The sequence below is a fragment of the Barbus barbus genome, assembly GCF_936440315.1.
Source record: "Barbus barbus genome assembly, chromosome: 2".
Taxonomy (NCBI): Eukaryota; Metazoa; Chordata; class Actinopteri; order Cypriniformes; family Cyprinidae; genus Barbus; species Barbus barbus.
Genome location: NC_136730.1, coordinates 21,070,154 through 21,091,883, shown reverse-complemented (window position 1 = coordinate 21,091,883; position 21,730 = coordinate 21,070,154). Strand labels below are relative to the sequence as shown.

At 37.2% G+C, this 21,730-nt stretch overlaps 1 protein-coding gene across 1 annotated transcript; it reads right to left on the bottom strand.

Moving 5' to 3' along the window:
- Window positions 1-1,062: 1,062 nt before the first annotated feature.
- On the bottom strand, window positions 1,063-21,466 carry LOC306879277 (palmitoyltransferase ZDHHC1-like). Its single transcript, XM_079432088.1, has 11 exons — window positions 21,105-21,466; window positions 17,279-17,523; window positions 16,903-17,078; window positions 16,669-16,770; window positions 15,351-15,478; window positions 15,058-15,213; window positions 13,494-13,615; window positions 8,649-8,740; window positions 7,316-7,430; window positions 7,058-7,160; window positions 1,063-3,560 (listed from the first exon to the last, which is right to left on the bottom strand). Exons 2-11 carry the CDS (start codon window positions 17,495-17,497, stop codon window positions 3,037-3,039), a joined length of 1,737 nt encoding a protein of 578 aa, XP_079288214.1. The 5' UTR covers window positions 17,498-17,523; window positions 21,105-21,466; the 3' UTR covers window positions 1,063-3,036.
- Between the last annotated feature and the right edge of the window lie 264 nt (window positions 21,467-21,730).

The following is a 21,730-nucleotide window of genomic DNA, read 5'->3' as shown; positions in this document are numbered from 1 at the left end:
GCAACTCTGACTGTCAGTGTTACACTGTTGTAGTATCCTGATGCCATGGTTACTCTGGGTACACAGCACTGCAAAAACAGCCACCCTGTCCAGAACCAAAAAAAGCAACTGCTCTTTTTAGAAAGAAGTTTTTAAACATATTTTAAAGGCTTATAAAAATTAAGAAACATATGAAAAGACGTTAATATACATATGAAAGATTTTAAAAGCAGAATAGGCAGCACATTTTATAGTAGTTTGACATTAGATGGATGTAGGAGCATAACATGATCCTTTGCTTGAAAGCTGAAGTGGAAGGAGAGTCTGAATGATTTTATCCAGCTGGTCAGAGAACAGGATCCATCTTGTCGGTGCTATTTTCAAAACCAAAACAATAACCCCATTCTCAAGGCAAGGAAAGCACAAGCGTAACTGCCAATGATATCATACTTCAGCTGTTGGTAAATAAACTTTAGTGGTTAATTACACTATTTAGTGAATATCATGACTCAAGACACATCTGAGTTCATATTGAGCAAGTTTTCATCTCAATTTTGGATTCTAAAAAGACTTTTCCCCAACTCCATGTGACCATTACCTAATATTGTTTTTGCCTAAACTATGGTCTTGACAACAGGCTTTCTGGCAACTTTCTGACTTGGCAGTGTTCTTAGCTGATAAGCCCATGAATATGCAGTATTGAAATATATTAGGATCTACAGCAGGTGTTTGAGTGACATGATTGTGGGCAGGTCCTGTTAAGGTACTGAATGCTCTTTGTCACTACAGTTGTACAATTACACGGTTAAAAAAAATCTTACTTTCTTCTTAAAGCATGTGCAGTTTGCACTAGATGTCAAAGTTAAATATTTGGATAATTTCTCATCCAAGTCTGCAAGATGTCATGTATTTGTATTACCCAAGTGTTGCTATAGACACCCATGACTATTTTTGCTTTGGATTCTCAATGAATTGACGTGTACACCAGCACAGGCTATATCCTTAAAAGGAAATGTCCTTTGTAAAAAAAAAAAAGTCTTATTGATTCAGGACACATAAAAACAGGACAACAATTATGCAATGCTACACGTGCTGTTTTTATTGAAGAGTAGAGTTTGAGGTTAAAAAGATAAAAGGTACAGGAATGACAATGAAAACTCTTTTGTTCAGAAATGTGTACTACTCTGTCTCTGCAGTATATATATACTGCGCATCATTTGCACATATTCCACATGCTTGGAATATCCAGATGATCGAGTAAATGTGCAATAAATGGAATGTATTCTAGGATGCGCAGATTGCACACTTGCCTTTGTTCCATTTCCTTTTGCCGAATGAACCAGAAATCCATATCAACTGTGATTTTTAACATATTTTGATCATAATTACAAATTTAAGTGTATTTTTACACAGCGCTAAAATGAATGAAATTTCACATTTAAACTGTATGCGGTAAACTAGTATTCCTTTCCAAACATAGGCTGAGTTTGAGAAGGTATTTCCTGTTTATTGTCTTTATTAAAGAATGAGTGACTTTTGCCTACCACTAATATTGCAGGAGTCTTCTGCAGTGTAATATTTATAATAGAGAGAATTTCAAAAATATCTCACTCATTCTGAGATTTAACAAAAAAGAAACGAAAAAAAAAAGATGAAATTAAAACACTGGTAATGCAAAAAAAAAAAAAAAAAAGTGTAGGAATGCAGTCAAAGTGAAATTAAATTTTATTTTTTACATAATTTAAAACAAAAAAACAAACACATTTTCATATTACTTCCCCATCTGGCCATCATTCAGCCACTCCCTCTACCCAAAAACATAATGTACTAAGAACGTTTCTGTTGATACATAAACAACTGTGTAACTGGGTTGTCTGAGCAGCATTTGAGATGGAAGGAGTGGACTTCATTCATAACGGCTGGCATCATGTGGCACTGCTTAAATGTAAGATGCTTATTAAGAAAGTGACTAAAGCGCTTGAGTAGAATACCACTAGAAGTGCACTCTATAGTACACACTCAAGTTCACCCAAACACAACCAGACATATAAAAGCTGATAAAAACAACAAAAAGGAAAAGCAACAATTAACAACAATTTAAAAACAAGGTAACTTAATTTACACTAATGTAAAAAATATGAACGAAAAACCCTGAAAATTATATCAGTGGTCAGGCGTGGTTCATCATAGAAAACTAAAACTTTGGCATTTTATATATATTTATGTAAATAAATAATTAAGAAGGGCAGCACTGCATTAAGTGTTTTAAAAACACGTGTGCAATGCTACAGCAAAAATAGTAGGGAAATGTACTGGAGTTAATGAAAGGCTAAATACGCTAGTTCATAATTGATAGTGTCATGGATTCCTCTGATTCATAATAAGTTGAGGGCTCAAGTCCAAGGCTTCAATCCATAATCAACAATTTCATGAATAAATATATGAGAGAATCTGATCTGAGGTCAGACCTCATGACCCACTGTTAAACATATCTATATGCAACTTTATGCAATATGAGGTGTTCAGATCAAATGACACTGACCAATGACAACCAGCATTAGATGTTTTGTCCAGCAAAAGGTTCTTACTGCTGATATTCAGTGGTGTTTGCATAGGTTGCATCAGTGCTACATCAGTTTTTATGTGATCCTTCTAAAGCAGGTCAAGCTCAAGCAGAGCCGGCGCCAGGTCACCTCCGTCAGGGGGGCATTTAAATTTGTAGGGGGGGGCACAAATCAAGTTGTGTGTGTGATTTGTATGTGGGGTCTTTGTGTGTGTAGTGCACGGTCTGTCAATGTCTCATTCGTGGGGGGGGGGGGGGGGGGGGGGGGGGTTGACTGCATAGAGCGTTGCTGACGCTCGCTAAAGCGTGCAATCGCTTTCATATGTGCGCTGTTTTATCGGTACTTTCGCTTTCAAAATTGATCGCATTCAGCAAGGAGGGGAGAGGATGGAAAGTGGGGGGGGGCACAGTAACGCGTTTAGTGCCGGCCCTGAGCTCAAGAAACAAGGCCGACCAAGTGCCCAGTGAGTCCTGATGCGTCTCTATAATAGTCACTACACCAGCGGGGTTCCTACACACAAGCTGGGTTTAGTGTCCTCTATATTTCTCTTTTTACCTGTCTGTTTGAGTTTCACCACACGGGGACTTTCCTCCGTGATAATGCCCTCTTGGGGCATGGCAGGCTCTCTGCTTTCTCGACTCACGAACATAGATGGATTATGGGACACCAACTCAAACCTCTGCTCTGCAGCTTTCTGAACGGCTGCTTTCCTCTTGGTCCTGGGTTGGGGGGACGGTAAAGCTTGTCCAACTGCTGAGGAAGGCAAAGCGCACTGGAGAGAAGAGGAATAGCTGGTGGCAGACACAGTAGTAGCACCAGCCAGGGCTGCACTGCCAAGCCGTGCCATTGCTACAGGGATCTCCTCCAGAGATTCTGCGGAGTCAGAATGATACTCAGCAGGGGGACCAGCGGCTTGTACGGGTGTAAGAGGGGGGAGGGAGGCCCGCAGGGGGAATGCTGAAAAGGGTAAGCGCTGACCAAGAGAGGAGGACACAGTGGCGGCAGCTACAGAGGACTCTATTTGTATAAAGCACAGACACAAATCACAAAAGTAACTACTCGCACTCCGATTCACCAATATCAAGACCACTGAAAAACACCATACAGATTTTTTTTTTTTTTTTGCTACAATTATTTCATAATGTATTCAATTTTAAATTTTTACAAGATTATACTGGGGCTAAACTCAAACAGCTAAACTTGTGTGAATAAAAACTGCTTATTTATGGAATCTCATTTCTGTAACCTAAGAAAAAAAAACAAGCTTTGGTAAATTATAATCATCATAATTAAGAAATGAAAATGATAATTATGACATAAATCAATGATATAATTCTAGATTACAAAAAGTCAATTTATGACATAAACTGGCATCATAAAAAGCTAAAATTTATTTAATATGACATGACTTTCTCATAATTCCTACTGTCACTTATCTCCTAATTTCTACTTTGTCAGAATTAAAGATTTTTTATTTTTAAATAATTCCAAACTGTCATATAAAAAGTTGAACCTTCTCTTAATTGACTTTTAAAAATTTCTCAATTTCTACAGTTATAATGAGATCAATTCTAAATTATTACATAAATCGTGATAACTGTTACTCATTTGACTTTTAATCTCAGTGACTGTTATAATTTCAATTTGGTCATTATTTTTTTTAACTCATAATTACGACTTTTTAACTCATAAATTTGACTTTGTAATTTATTTATTTACTTTCTTATTAATGCCATTCCAGCATCTAGGGTTATATTAATGGTGAGAACCAGTTTAATTCATACACAAGTCTAATCCTTAAACAAGTCTTGTCTTATAAATTGGGAATCTTCAATTTACAATCTTCCTTTTCATGTCATAATTATGATTTACTAATGGATGTTTTTTTTTCTTACGTGGCAGAAATAGGCTTCAGTATTTACACAGGCAGTTTAGGAGCACAGAACTATTCAAACACTGTAATAACAACTGAGCAATGCAACGGAGGCTAAAATAAAAGTTATAAATCAGGTAAAGCCTGACTAACTGTCATATTGTAGTGTTATTCTTCTTTGTGCTATACTTCAGTCTAAAGCAAACAGGGTGTTGTTCAGTGATGCAGATCTACCACACTGTTTAATATTATAACATAGCAACGTCGTCCATAACTTACTAATCTCCTAAACCGATCACAAACTGTTAGCATTAGTCTACATTCTATCTTAGTTTTCATGTTCACTATGTGATGTGCTGCGAATACTGTATGTTTCAGCACTGTACTTGTTAAATGTGTTTCTAAATACAAAATTATTGCTATTTAAAAAAAGTTAGGCATTGCACTAATACATAAATCTCATACCTTTATAACTGCATTATAAACAAATGTATAATATCAATATGAATATTTTAGTTATACAGATGCTGGTCATAAAATTAGAATATCATGAAAAAGTTGATTTAATACCATTCAAAAAGTGAAACTTGTATATTAGATTCATTCATTACACACAGACTGATATATTTCAAATGTTTATTTACTTTAATTTTGATGATTATAACTGACAACTAATGAAAGTCCCAAATTCAGTATCTCAGAAAATTAGAATATTGTGAAAATGTTTAATATTGAAGACATCTGGTGCCACACTCTAATCAGCTAATTAACTCAAAACACCTGCAAAAGCCTTTAAATGGTCTCTCAGTCTAGTTCTGTAGGCTACACAATCATGGGGAAGACTGCTGACTTGACAGTTGTCCAAAAGACGACCATTGACACCTTGCACAAGGAGGGCAAGACACAAAAGGTCATTGCTAAAGAGGCTGGCTGTTCACAGAGCTCTGTGTCCAAGCACATTAATAGAGGGGCGAAGAGAAGGACAAGATGTGGTAGAAAAAAGTGTACAAGCAATAAGGATAACCGCACCCTGGAGGGGATTGTGAAAAAAAAAAAAAACATTCAAAAATGTGGGGGAGATTCACAAAGAGTGGACTGCAGCTGGAGTCAGTGCTTCAAGAACCACCACGCACAGAAGTATGCAAGACATGGGTTTCAGCTGTCGCATTCCTTGTGTCAAACCACTCTTGAACAAGAGACAGCGTCAGAAGCGTCTGCTGAGTGGTCCAAAGTTATGTTCTCTGATGAAAGTAAATTTTGCATTTCCTTTGGAAATCAAGGTCCCAGAGTCTGGAGGAAGAGAGGAGAGGCACAGAATCCACGTTGCTTGAGGTCCAGTGTAAAGTTTCCACAGTCATTGATGGTTTGGGGTGCCATGTCATCTGCTGGTGTTGGTCCACTGTGTTTTCTGAGGTCCAAGGTCAACGCAGCCGTCTACCAGGAAGTTTTAGAGCACTTCATGCTTCCTGCTGCTGACCAACTTTATGGAGGTGCAGATTTCATTTTCCAACAGGACTTGGCACCTGCACACACTGCCAAAGCTACCAGTACCTGGTTTAAGGACCATGGTATCCCTGTTCTTGATTGGCCAGCAAACTCGTCTGACCTTAACCCCATAGAAAACCTATGGGGTATTGTGAAGAGGAAGATGCAATACGCCAGACCCAACAATTCAGAAGAGCTGAAGGCCACTATCAGAGCAACATAGGCTCTCATAACCCCTGAGCAGTGCCACAGACTGATCGACTCCATGCCACGCCGCATTGCTGCAGTAATCCAGGCCAAAGGAGCCCCAACTGTACATGCTCATACTTTTCAGTTGGCCAACATTTCTAAAAATCATTTTTTTTGCATTGGTTTTAATTGATATTCTAATTTTCTGAGATACTGAATTTGGGACTTTCATTAGTTGTCAGTTATAATCATCAAAATTAAAGTAAATAAACATTTTAAATATATCAGTCTGTGTGTAATGAATGAATCTAATATGCAAGTTTCCCTTTTTGAATGGTATTACTGAAATAAATCAACTTTTTCATGATATTCTAATTTTATGACCAGCACCTGTATATGTCCAGACACTTCATAAAACTCTGTCCTTGTTACAGTGTAATCATACATTTAAGTACCGAGTAATATTAATTACCTACATGCACTTACTATATGGTTAGGATTAGTCTTAGGGCTACTTGCATGCAATTATGCATAATTAATTGTTATTATAATAGTAAGTACATGTAACAAGGACACTTTATAATAAAGTGTTACCAACTTTTTTACTATTTCTCATTCTCATTTCTATTCTGTCCTGTACTCCTATGATCTTCAGCCTCCTTGGAAGAATCACTTTGTTGTATTTCTCATTTGTAAATTACATTCGAGAAAAGTGTCTGCTATATTAATGAATGGACACCACTATGCAAAAGTCTGCAAGAATGAGTTCAATTGATCAGAAGTGTCAAGAAATACTTTTACACGGTTACAAAACATTATTGTTTCAAACAAATGTTGTTCAGCCTTGGTGAGCATAAAAGGCTTCTTTCAAAAACATGAAAAAATAAAAATCCAACCTCAGACTTCTGAGCAGTAAGTGTAAATCAAATATTACAGTCATCAGCTGATTTGTGTACGTTTGTCTTACCCTGCTCAGTAGAAGTCTTTGGCATGCCATTGGTGGTGCTGGTGTCAATGGACCTGTCACTGTTTACCTCGGCTGCAAGTTTGCACACTTTCCTCTTTTTTTTCTATGGAAATAAATGAACAGTTTTAACACATATTGAGTCAGACGGACATTACAACTTCAGTAGAGTGTACAGGCCACCGGTTGTATAATTAGACCCTGAATTTAATATATAAATGATTTTCTGGTGGTTGTGGTGTGTGTGCTAATGTGGCACACCTGTGTGTGTTTGTGAGGGTGAGGAGATGCTTTGTTCTCTGTTATGACAGCAGGGAGGAGCTCTTCTTCACCCATGTGCTCAGACGAGCCTCTGACCTGGCCGTTGCTGTAACGTCTGTGGAGAGATGCACATTTCACAATGACCAAACAACATTTTTACATTCACTTATTTACTTTAGAGGTTATAACATTTCTTCAAAAGAAAATACATCCACTGTCTTCTATGATCATTTCTTATGATTGCTAAAAGTTCCAAGAGCAAAGAGCCAAAACTTTCAAAATTATATGGACTCATAGACAATTTAACAGTGAGGCCTTCAATGCAAAATAACCTGCAAAGTGAAATGTCATGGGAAACAATTCTGCCCCATGACGTATGAAATAATGTCAAAGCCTGTTTTGTAATCGCTGGTATGAAATACTGTTGACTGTTTCTTGTTAAGCAACATGACACATGAGCAAAACAGGCCTCAGTAACTGCTTCTGCACAACTAGTCCATTTAGAAGCCAGAGAAGTTTAACAAAAAGTTAAGAAAAATAAAGATTATTGTCAAATGCATGCAGATATATGAGGAACTAATGGATTAGTCCCTCCAGATATAAAAATCTAGTAAGTAAAAATTCTTTTATCTATAACTGATCCTCTAGCTCACATTTTTAGTGGCCCACAAAAGCTGTAATATCCTTCCTTCCCTTCCAGCAGAGTTCTCAAAAGGTTGACATGATACCATAATTGCCCAATAAAATAAATTAAATTAGTATTTGTATTGTATTTTTTTTAATCAGTTAAAGGAATCAATCATCCCTTTAAGCCACAATTGGAAGAAAATGTACAGAGTAATGTTGATTTGGCTGGACTGAAGACGTTAATGCAGGCAGGCTTAGGGGGAGAGAAAGCCAAGTCTTGGTCTTCTGTGAACGGAAGATTGTTTTCCTACTCAATTATTTATTCATGATGTTAAGTCAGTGACATTTAATCGCTTCCTTGCTTTAACGATAAGCTGTTTGGCCAAATTTCTAAATTGTTCAAATGTTTAGAGGAGGAATGATTTTTTAAATGTTTATAAAAGTTTCTTATTTCATCAAGTCTGCATTCATCTGATTAAAAACATAGCAAAAAACTGTAATAAACATTTTTGTAACAATCTAAAAGTCTTTACTGACAATTTTGATCAAGTTTGCACAGAAACATTTTGCACAGTTATGTACATAATAACTCAAGTCACAGGCCATGTAATTAACTAGCTATGTAATCAAAAAGCTAAATACTGTATTTTCGGTGATATTTTTAAGTATACTATCATGTTTTATTAATGTAGTTGGCAAAACTTACACTGATCCTTCTTGGGAGCTCATGGCGGTTGGATCCTCTACCGCCATCTCAGGATTGGTATAGCCAAATGTCCCGCTATAACTGATTTGCTGCTGCAGCAAAACAATGATGGAAATTAAATCATGGTGAGACGGAAAACAGGAATATCAGAGATAAATTACAATTGCTTTGAAAATGAGTAGTGGTCCCACATAAAACATTAGTTGTTGCATTGTAAAGTATTTAAATGCTTAAGATCCACATTAGAGACTGAATGACCTTCAATGTAACACCCTGATGTACAACCTTAATGAAAAAAAATGACGAAAATAATAATTCACCCATACTCAAACTAGCTGAATATAATGCCACCAGCAGTTTTATTCAATAAATAAACTCTGAATCTTCAGTTCTTTAGCTATGCTAGGACTTTTTTTTTTTTGCAACTCAATCATCCAATAAATCCACAATAGTTATATTTGCACAAGTGAGTATATGGATGGATGGAAGTTTTTTCTCCATTTTGAGAACAGAAGTGTAGAAGCTATCAGTATGTGTTTGCAAATTTGTGTGCCTTATGGGTGTGAGGTACTGATGGCACATGTTTGCTTGTGTATGTGGTAACATGAAATTAGTGAAATGCCAGCCCTGCCCAACTATCTACATAGTGAGCCAAAGCAAACAAGTCACATGCACACCTCTCAAGCACTCTCATGAGATGTACTTCTGGGGTCAACTTATAGAACCCTTCTGCAAAGCAATTACTAAAATCCCAGCCTGCCTAGGTAAGAGATTCTTGCAAAATGCCATGCATTTAGAATTGCAAAAGTATATTGTATGTTACATACTTCATAGTAATATGTACACTACCATTCAAAACAAAAGTATGGGGATGGTAAGATTGTTAATGTTTCTGTAAGAAGTCACTTATGTTCATCAAGGCTGAACTCATTTACGCTATGAAATATTTTTACAATCTAAAATGTATTTCTGTGATGGCAAAGTTACATTTTAATCAGTAATTACTCCAGTCTTTAGTGTCACATGACACTTCGGAAAATATTCTAATATGCAGATTTGGTGTTCAAGTAACATTTCTAATTATTATAAATGTTAAATACTGTTCTGTCAAAGAGCAGAATGTTACCGTCATGCCTGCTTACAGCCTTCACGGTCCATCAAGGCAGATTCACACTGTTCTCAAAACACATACCATGTGCTCTGTGGCAGGAAGTGAACTCATGGTGTGAGCTCATTTCCTATAGTTCAGTGTGAGCTCAATGTACCGCCCCTGGGAGGATTTGACAGTAGCCTGTTGGAGACGTTTTCCTGGGAATGTGTTAATTGCTCTGAGAAGCAACTGCACAGATGATTGTCCACACAAGGTTGTTTTAACAACCTGGTTGCTACAACAACTGCGTTGCCATGAGCTAGCCACCCTGATGATTACATATGTGGCCAACACTTGCTTTGTATTCAAATTCAGTACATAAGCATTCATGGGAAATCTGATTTGTGAACAGACAGGCCTATGTATTTCTTTAAAGGCTCAAAAACCTAAACCATTATGAAATAGGAATTTGGAAGGGTGGTGTCATAGCCATATCTACATACATACATTACTGTTTAAAAGTTAGGAGTTAGTAAGATTTTGTTCATGTTTTTGAAGGAATGCCCTTATCCCCACTAAGTCTGCATTTAATTGATTAAAAATACAGTAAAAACTATATAAATATATAAATGAAAAACTACGAAATATTATAAAATATACAATTTAAAATATGTTTTCTATTTTAAAGCATTTTAAAATGTAATTTATTCCTGTGATGGCAAAACTGAATTTTCAGAAGCCAGTACTGCTGCTGCCAGTCTTCAGTGTCACAAGATCCTTCAGAAATTATTCTAATCTGCTGATTCGGTGCTCAAGAAACATGTCTTACGCTTATTGATTGAACTGCTTATTATTTTTGTGAAACCATGAAACATTTTTTTCAGGATTTGGACGGACGGACGGACATGTATATATACACATGAAAGATCCTTAGATCCTCACGTGCAAATTGTGTGTGTGTGTGTTTATTTTTTTATGGTTTTTGTATTCATTTATAATCATTTATATAATGATTTTATAACCATTAGTCATTCATATGATTTATTATTGGATTATTTTATTTTTTTGTTATTATTGGATTATTTTCAGCATTTGATTATTTTATAATTTATTATTATATTAAGTATTTTTATTGTTTATTCATTTATTATGTTTCTATATTTCATATTTCTTATTAATTTTCCCTTGCTTATGCATTTTCATTGTTGTTCAATCTCATGCTTGTAGGGTTTCATGAACTGTGTCTGTATGAATAGAGATAGATAAGGGGGAATGTTTATGGAAGCCCAAGGTTTATGGGATGTTATGTGTTATGTGATGGGTATGAACCCTAAACCGGCCAAGGGAGCTCACGTACGGGACACATACATTTCCGCTGCATGTTCAGGCATCTTGGCGCACAGCAGCTGTCCACCATGTTAAAACGGTGTAAGGTTTGTAAGGTGAAGTGACATACTGCCAAGTATGGTGACCCATACTCGGAATTCGTGCTCTGCATTTAACCCATCCAACGTGCACACACACAGCAGTGAACACACACACCGTGAACATACACCCGGAGCTGTGGGCAGCCATTTATGCTGCGGCGCCCGGGGAGCAGTTGGGGGTTCGGTGCCTTGCTCAAGGGCACCTCAGTCGTGGTATTGAGGGTGGAGAGAGCGCTGGACATTCACTCCCCCCACCTAAAATCCCTGCCGGCCCGAGACTCGAACCCGCAACCTTTGGATTACGAGTCTGACTTAGGCCCAACCATTAGGCTACGACTTCCCAAATCTAAGGTCTAAATAGTCTGGTTTTAAATTATTGTTCTACAACTGTCTATACCAATGCTACGGCCGCTCTAGTGCTCTCCTGGTTGCCTGCCAAAATGTTGGAGTGTAGATTGCGTGACGTCAACCGCCGGAGCTCTATTAGGCCCAATTTGGACATTTTCACTTAGGGGTGTATTCACTTTTGTGGCCAGCGGTTTAGACATTAATGGCTGTGTGTTGAGTTATTTTGAGGGGACAGCAAATTTACACTGTTATACAAGCTGCACACTCACTACTTTACATTGTAGCAAAGTGTCATTTCTTCAGTGTTGTCACATGAAAAGATATAATAAAATATTTACAAAAATGTGAGGGGTGTACTCACTTTTGTGAGATACTGTATATATTAGTGCGGTCAAACAATAAAAAAAATAAAAAAAACACTAATTAATCGCACATTTTTCTAAAATTCATTGCGATTAATCCCACCTACATTAAAGTTTTTAAATATACTTTTATATTGCAATAATTTCACATTCAATCTTCAAATGTACAATGTACAAACAACAAAGAAAGTATATTTTTAATATTTCTTTAATGGCATCTTTTTTATGATTGAAGGCCACTGCTATCAATACTACTGATGTCTCTATAAAATAGTTTTTCCCTGAATATTTAACCATTGACTCTAGCCATTCAGCATTACAGTATAATTGAGAGCTATCAATTTTAACATTTATTAGACTTAACTTCTAATTTAAGTCAACTTAAAACAATCTTCACATGAACCCATTATAATAAATTACATATTTAGCTACCTGTGCCCTTCTGCAGAAATATACAGAAAATTAAGTTACCAAACACTAAATTCTAAATTAAATATAGATGAACCCCTTAAAGCTATAAAAGTTATTGATTTCCTATTTTTTCTTTAGTTCTTGGATTAATAGACACAGCAGCTTTATTAGCTTATTTGCTATTGCTTTAAAAGCTGCTGCTACTGAACGTGACGCGGATCTGACATGTATCTTATTTTATCACAAATCTGTAATATGTGGGAAAGTCGTGGCCTAATGGTTAGAGAGTCGGACTCGTAATCGAAAGGTTGCGAGTTCGAGCCCCCGGCCGGCAGGAATTGTAGGTGGGGGGAGGGAATGTCCAGCGCTCTCTCCACCCTCAATACCACGACTGAGGTGCCCTTGAGCAAGGCACCGAACCCCCAATTGCTCCCCGGGCGCTGCAGCATGGCTGCCCACTGCTCCGGGTGTGTGTTCACGGTGTGTGTGTGTGTGTGTGTGGATTTGTTCACTACTCACTGCTGTGTGTGTGCACTTGGATGGGTTAAACGCAGAGCACCAATTTCGAGTATGGGTCACCATACTTGACAATACGTCACGACTTTACTTTACTATCTCTTTTCCTTTTCTGACCCACTTCAAGTATTAAAGTCTCTACTAATGAGCGGAGTTCAATCGGGTGTTTTAGATGAGGGAGACAGTGCTGGGGTGCCTCAGGACTGTTTTTAAAACCATTTCAGAGACATGTTCTTAAATGTGATGCATATATAGCATATTGCATGCATGCAAACAGTTTTAAGGCTGCTTTAAATCGCCTTTTTGGTAACATCATGCCTTAACTGACGGCATAACTACGACATTGCATGCACGTAGTTTCTTTTGCTGTTTGTGTAATTAAAGAGCGCGTGCTACGAGCACAGTATCTTTACAGAATTAGTTTAAACATGCATGCATTTGATGTATGCTCCAAACATTAATATGCAACTACATAAAAATAATAAGCGGAAATACACATCTGTTGAGAGCCTGCATTGTTTTCAATGGCCTATCACCAAAATGTTGACATTAATCGGTTAAATTATACTATATATTTTTTTTTCTTTTACACAAAACAAAACTGTACAGTATAGATGTTGAACATCAAAATGCAAATAACCACCTTTAGCTGTGCTAAAAATATGTTTGTTTGTTTTTGTCTGTGTTGTACCTTGAATAGATTCATCTTGGGAACCCCAGATTCATTCTCTGGAGGGGGCTTTCTGGAATCTTTGGCCTCTTGTCGATGCCGCTGTCGCACAATATACTCATATGTGCTAAGCCTGTTCCACACTAACGAAGAGAATGAGATGGAGAATGAGACAGAATCTGATACAAAATGTCTACTGCTGTATCATCCATTCACATCACACCATTTACAATGTCATTGAGGACAAGAACCATAGCTACAAATTATTTATTGTACATATTTCATCAGGCAAAAAAAGTATAGATGTGGATGTTTATTTCTGGTTTCATCTCAAAGTTCTTTAGCCTCTGGATTTTCAAGGAATGCCCCCTAGTGGCACACAGTGAGATGTCCCTTGTGCATTACAGGGCTCCTAGTACACACAATTTAAATATCTATCTTATTCTACACTTATATTTCTTCCATTGTTTATTTGATTCAGCTGTAAGTCATAAGCTCTACTCCAACCCGACAAACCCACAACGGAAAATGTTTAATTGAGGTTTAATTAATAACAGCAACAACACATCAAATAACCCCAGAACCAGAGACTGATCAGAGAGTCTTTGTCGTTGTGGCTTCAGAAAATGAACTGATCTTGCCTGCCGTGTTTTGTTGTCATGGTTACTGAGGCTAGCACTAAGCTACACAGATCTGCCTGAGCTGAAGGTGGACAGCATGTGGCGGTGAGTGACTGTGTCATGGTAATCAAGCTGTGGTCTCTCTTATGCAGAAGAATTAAGGCTACACCAAAGCCTGAGCTCAAACCCAACTGCTGGCATTGTGTTGATATGGACCTGATTATTCCAGGCATCAGAGGAATACACCTGCACCTGCAGTTTAAAAGGCGCAGGCAGTAAGTAGTTAGTTGCAGTAAACCCCGCTTCAAAGAAATACGTGTAATGATAATAATATATGCAAATATATGCATGTTTTAATTCAAAATGTGCTGCACTGACTTTTGAATGTATTCAGCTCCTTATTAAACTCCTTTGAGTGCATTCAGGCCAGGGGAGGCATTTGAGTTTAATCCTAGGTTAATATTTAAGGCAGAGGTGTGCATTACTGGGAATGCTCACTCAAACACTACTGTTCAAAAGTAGGATTCAGTAAGATTTGTTTTTAAAGAAATTAATGTTTTTATTCAGCAATTGAATTGATCAAAAGTGACAGGAAATACTTTTTACATTGTTACTATTTCAAATTAATGTTTCTATCCATCAGTCCTGAATAAACAAATGTATCAGTTTCCACAAAATAATTAAGCAGCATAGCTGTTTTCAACATTGTAATGTTCAGAAAATGTTTCTTGTCAGCATATTAGAATGATTTCTGAAAAAAGTGACACTAAAGAGTGGAGTAACTGCTGTTTAAAAAAAATTGCCATCACAGGAATTAATTACATTCTAAAACGTATTAAAATAAAGTTATTTTAAATTGTAGTATTTCACAAAATTGTTTTTACTGTACAAATAAAATAACATAAATATAGCTCTGCTGACAAAAACATTTTAAAAAAATCTTGTATGTAGAAGAGTGTACTCACTGAGGTATATGTGGAAGCAGAGTAAGTGTCCCAGCAAAAGTGCAGAAAGTAGGCCCAGAGTAATGGTGACTCCTGCTAGAGCAGGAATGGCTGGACCAGCTGTGGTGACTGGAGCCACCGGCAGAAACACAAACCACACCACAGATTCATTCTTTACTGCAGACACACACATACACACAAAAACATGACATGAGGACAGAAACTTCCCACTATCCGTGAAAATATACAGTTTGTTGTGTGGAGTGCAACCAGCTTTTCAGTGCATTCAAACACGCCCACAAAAGACCTCTTACCCTGTTGAAAGTGCTTGTCAGATCGAAGTTTTGATGGGTCCAAAAAGAACTCTATAAACACATAACTAGCAATAACTACAACCAAAACAATCCCCAGGAGAGCAGAAATCACACTATTGAGAAACAGCCTGTGACAAATAGAAAGAGAAAGAGGAATTAACGAATACACTGTGTTTGGCCTTCAGATTTTCAGGCTTGCAAAAAGATTTTTTTTACTAAATGTTTTGTATACTTATGCATTGTTTGAAGTCAGAATTACAGTTAAAAAAACAGTAGTATTGCGAAATACTATTACAATTTAAGGCCGTTTTCTTCTTTAATACATTCCTTTGATAGCCAAACTGAATTTTCAGCAACCATTACTCCAGTTTTCAGTGTCACATGATAATTCAGAAATCATTCTAATATGCTGATTTGGTGCTCAGGTAACATTAATGATCATTAATATTATTATTATAAATGTTTTAGGATTCTGTGATGAAGAGAAAAGTTCAAAAGAACAGCAATTACTTCAGAAATGTTTTGTAACAATGTTAATGTCTTTACTGTCACTTTTGATCAAATTAATATAACATTGCTGAACAAAAGTATTAATTTCTTTAAAAAACAACAACTTCGGACCCCAAAACACGTTATGCCACTTGCAAAAAAAAAAACCCGCTGCATTAGTTATGTCATGGGGACTTTAGTCACACTATCTGATTATGTTCATTTAATGAAAAGACATTAAGGTAAAAACACGACTGATTCATTGGTCAGCATCCAATGAACAGATGCAATACAAAACTGTCTATTGTATTGCACCTGTACATACAACTGTCAATTTGTATAGTGTTACTCCCCATTTACTTGTTTTTTATTCTTTTATTATCTGTGTTTTTTGTTCTGTCATTGTCATCCTGTTGCACTGCGGAAACTTCTGTCACGAAAACAAATTCCTCATATGTGTAAACATACCTGGCAATAAAGCTGATTCTGATTCATCCTAAAGGTGTGCCAGTGAAAATGAACCTCAAATGAAATGAGTGTTTGTATGTGATGCTAAGCAACAGCACTTGATCTCATAAATGACTTAATGACTTCCATTTGAGAAAAAATTACATGTCATATAATCATGAAATGTTTCACATCAGCATACTGGATATGGTGACAGACTATAAAATAATCTCTCTCTGAATAGTTAGACACAGGATCCGCCTTGAAAAATACTCTGACAGTTAAAATATCTATCTACCAGCCGCTGACCATGGAAGCGACAGAACGTGAAAAACGAACCCACATAATGACAAACAGAGAAAAGAAAGTGAAAAAGACTCACCAGTAGTTTCTGCTGCCGACACAATTGTTCAGCCATCGACAGTGGTGGTCAAAGCTTGCCACACACTTATTACATGCACTACAGTGTTTTGATTTTGGCCCCCTGGAAAGAACAGTTTTACAGTCGTTTGACTACATTAAGTCGTTGACAGTTAAATAAATCTGAATAAAGCATCGGTACACATGCATACCCACAAAACACTAGAGAAACAGATAGCAGCACGTCTGCACTTACACATCTACTTCACAGAGGTAGCAGTGACAGTTCTCGATGACGTGTGCATGTTTTGTGCGGTCAAACACCGGCATGGGTCCCTTATAACTCTTAGCTCTGACATTATAATCTGCAGGGTCGATGGAGACGGCCATCAGGTGCATGAAGAGGTGACAGATGAATGTAATGCCTGTACACTGAGCTCTGAGTTAAGGATTGATGTTTAATCAAAAAGCGAGTCTCTCAAAAGACTAGCTGTATATAGTTCACACAGAACTGCACAAAGATCCAACTCTGAATGGCTGCTACAGGGTAACATATGTATATTAATGTGATGCAGATGTGTGCAGGAACAGCTTTTGTGTAGGTTATGTGACAAACTGTAAAACAAGGATACAATATATCCGGCTGGGATCCAGTGTGTGGGGAGCAGAGGCACAAATACACCGAAGCCAGTAACAGCAAAGTAGAGATAAAGCAGCCAGGCCAGGAGCTGGAAAGGGTGTGGGGGCCAGCTCCAACCATTGGTCCGAGAGCACAGGGGCACATCGGCTCTCCTGGGTACCCTCTCACTCACTGGGGCTGTACGATTGGAGTTCTTACAGCAGACATCCATGAGAGGGGAGCCTCCTTCTGTCACTCCTGGCATTAAAACAGTGCACAATGTTTATTTTGAACATATTACACATTTGATTTGGCTCTGCAGACTTAGGCTGATGATACCAGGTGAGACAAAGGGCCGACGAACAATCAGACAGAAATTTGTTTTCCCTTCTCAATGGGAAAGTGCCCAAGCAACATTGCTCAAAGTTGCCCCATGTATCATCATCCTTACTGTTTTACAGGGATAATTACCCAAAAATGGTAATTCTGTCATCGTTTAATCACTCTCAAGGTATTTTGAGAAATGTTGTAGCATATTTTTTTATTTTTTGGTTTAGTTACAAAAACATCCTTCAAAATAAAGAAGAACGAAAGAAGATTGAAAGGCATCAAGCTTTGGAATGAGATGGCAGTGAATAAATGACAGCAGAACTTCCTACACATTAAAATAATGCCACAACAATGTTTAAAACAGAGTTCTGAATATTTGTATTTTCAATTATTTCACCCAGAATTAATTGAAAAGGCTTTGTTTTTATAACAATTCGATTTAGTTTTTTTTTTGTTTTTTTAAAGGCATACAGTCATGGCTAAAATACCGGCACCCTTGGTAGATATGATCAAAGAAGGCTGTGAGAATTAATCTGCATTGTTAATCCCTTTGATCTTTTATTTTTAAAAAATCCCAAAATTCTAACCTTTCATTGGATAGCAAGAATTTAAAATGGGGGGGGGGGGGGGGGATCATTCTGAAATAAATGTTTTTCTCTAATAAACATTGGCCACAATTAATGGCACCCTTTTATTTAATACTTTTTGAAACCTCCATTTACCAGTTTAACAGCTCTAAATCTTCTCCTAATGCCTGATGAGGTTAGAGGACACCTGACAAGAGATCAGAGACCATTCCTTCATCCAGAATCACTCCAGATCCTTCAGATTCCCAGCTCCATGACAGTGCTTCTTCTCTTCAGTTCACCTCACTCATTTTCTACAGGGTTCAGGTCAGAGGACTAGAATGGCCATAGCAGCAGTGTTAATTTCGTTGACAAAGACGACAACGAAAAATATTCGTCGACGAACCTTTTTTTCTGTGACTAAGACGAGACGTTGACGTGCTAAAACTAATATCTGATGATAAAAACTATGACGAAATTTATGCGCGTCTTCGTTAACAAGACGAGACGGGACTAAAATGCTATTTGAGGACTACCGGACATTCAAAATACATCCTATAGGCTAAGTTAACTGTCTTGTCTTTCAAAATGTGCGTCTCTCTCATTGGATAAGGTGCGTTTGCATATCTAGTCTCAGCATGGCAGACGCAGTGGACGGATAACCTACCAAAACGCGAACTAGCGATCTGAAACAATGGCCTCAGCACCCAAAGGGTTAGGGAGTGGGTGACCAGACGTCCCGTTTTTTCCGGGAGTCACAATTCATTGTCGATTAACTTAAAGTCAGTGAAGGTGCGATAGGCGGAAACGCGCTGATAGAAGTGCTCTCTTTCGCGCGCGCTCCACTTCTTCAGTTCTCATACAGCGCGCGATCAGTTCTCAGTGCTCAAATACACACACAGCAGTCCACATGTCTATCATGTAGAGTATCTCACGGAAATACAGTCCGTTATGGTTTAAGTGACCTTAAACAGGTGGGTGAAATCTGAATGTATGTCAGTAGGCTATTACATGCATACTTCCGTCTTAAATGGACAGCATTCCTAATAATCTGTCATAAATGTTAACCAACAAAAGATGTTAAATAAATTTATACTACGGGGCCGTTGAATGCTTGAATCTGATTGGCTGACGAACGTTCTGAGGTGTGCAATTATTTTCAGGGAAACGCACGGCGAACGTAGTTCCAGGCAGCTTTCTTGACCGCATTACAGTTCCATATCACTTCGCATCGTTGTCAGCGCTGCCCTGACGATTTTATCAGTTAGCCTAGTGTAGCAACTTAAAGGCTACACATGACATTTCTCACTAGCGAGGTAATAACAGCGCTGCATCTTAAAGCAGACTTACAGTTTAGAGACGGTGCTTCAGAACACTGTTGAGGGACACACAGAGGTAGCCTAATTCATACAAGCTCTCTCTCTCTCTCTCTCTCTCTCTGTTTCTCTTTCTCTGTGTCTCTGTCTCTCTCACTCTCTTTCTAATAACTTCATTATTAACTGCATTAGTCTGCTATCAACGGCTCAAGCCTCCATTGCCAGCTTTAAAATGACGTTTTGGAACTAGCAAAAGAGTCGTTGGATGAGATGCGGAAGAAATAATCCTACTCACAATAGCGATTTAAGTAGAAAATACTAGTAGTTATACTGCGTTATACTGAATCTAATAATTCAACGGCCCGTCGTCAATTATTCCTTACGTATACTTGTTAAGTAAACCTACTGTATCTGAAAAATGAGTTTAATTTATATTTCTACCAAAAAATTAAAATTTATTCCAGTTTTTCCAAATTCAATCCTTGATTCAAATTTCTCATAACTAAGCTTAATTGTTTTGGTCTAAAGAGAGAAGTATTGATTACTATTTTTGTTTGAATACTACATATATAATAGCTTCCCAACTAAATGTTGGTAACTGCAGTTTGACTAAAAGTTGACAAAAATGCAATGACTTTTCGTCGACTAAAACTAGACTAAAACTATGAAAGACTCAAATGACTAAAATGTGACTAAGACTATTAAGCATTTTCGTCTCAAGATAAAGACTAAGACTAAATCAAAAATGCCTGCCAAAATTAACACTGCATAGCAGAAGCTTGGTTTTGTGCCCAGTGATCCATTTTTGTGTTGTTTTTGAGGTTTTTGTTTGGATTATTGTACAGTTGGAAGATTTTTTATCTCTAGGTATTTGATAGAATCCATGATGCCATGTGTCTATACAAGATGTCCAGGACCTCCAGCAGAAATATAGGGCCACAACATCAAAAATACAGCAGTATATTTCATTGTACACATGGGGTACTTTTTATCCCCGTGTTTACCAAACCCATCTTACGTGTTTGCTGCTAAAAAGCTCATTTTTTTATATTCTTTGGTTTTTCTCATTGTGATGGATGATTAAGGGAATTTGGACTTTGCTTTCCCTCCTATTTATATTTCTGTGAAATAGGAAGCCATGGGTGGATAATTTCATGTTCATCATCACCCTGGAGTGCTCAAAATTGTGAATATGAATGGGAATATACTTCAGAGATATTTTACTCATAAGAATTTCTAGGGGTGCCAATAATTATGTCCAACAAGTATTTGAGAAAAAATATTTATTTCATGATGATATTTGCCCCATTTTAAATTCTTATTATCCAATTAAAGGTTACATTTTTGTGAATTTTTTTTATAAAATTAATTTTCACAGCCTTCTTTGATCATATTTACCAAGGTTGTCGATATTTTTGGCCATGACTGTTTATATTACTTATTGCTTAAAATGTTATGGCTACCCTACTTGCCATTTATAGAGACATCCAAAAATGTTTTTGCTGAAAACTGTTAACATTTTTCAAAAAATACTTTAAACCACAAATACCTTTATTGATATCTAGATATCTTTATTGGTCACTGGTCCACTACAATAACCAGTGAATTATGGTTAACCGAAACTCACCTGCTCAGGTACTGATGTCCGGACTCCGCCACATCTGAATGAGCCAACATTACCTGCATTGCTTTTTCTTAACACGAAAACTACCCCTAACCTGACACATCTTTGAGCCTCATCCACAGCAGCAACACAACAGCTCTGAGTGACAGCTAGCTCTATCTTTACTCATTTACTGTATCTGTAGCCTGCGTCTCAGTAACCTGAATCTCTCATCCCGTGGGTAAACCAATCTCCTCTAGATGTAGTAATTAACTTGCTACAGAGCACCAAAGAAATACGAGGCTTGAAACTGCCCAAACGTTAAGCGCCTGTTGTGTGCGTTGAGCACGACCGACTGTACCGTTACCGTTAACCAATCATTGTGCAAACAAATCACATCTTACTTCCGGGAAAACCGTTAACGTTACACGACACATTTGATGCCAAATTAAAAGTCCTTAGCCTTAAATTACAACAACAAAAATGTTTACATGTAAAGTATTTTATTAATTACAAATGGATTTTTTTTTTAAATTCATAACATCAAATCTAATATAATCACATTCTCATGTATTATCATTCTTATTAGCAGTAGGAGTTACTCATCACAAGCAACCTTTTCCAGGAGATGGCAGCAAAATCATGCTTTA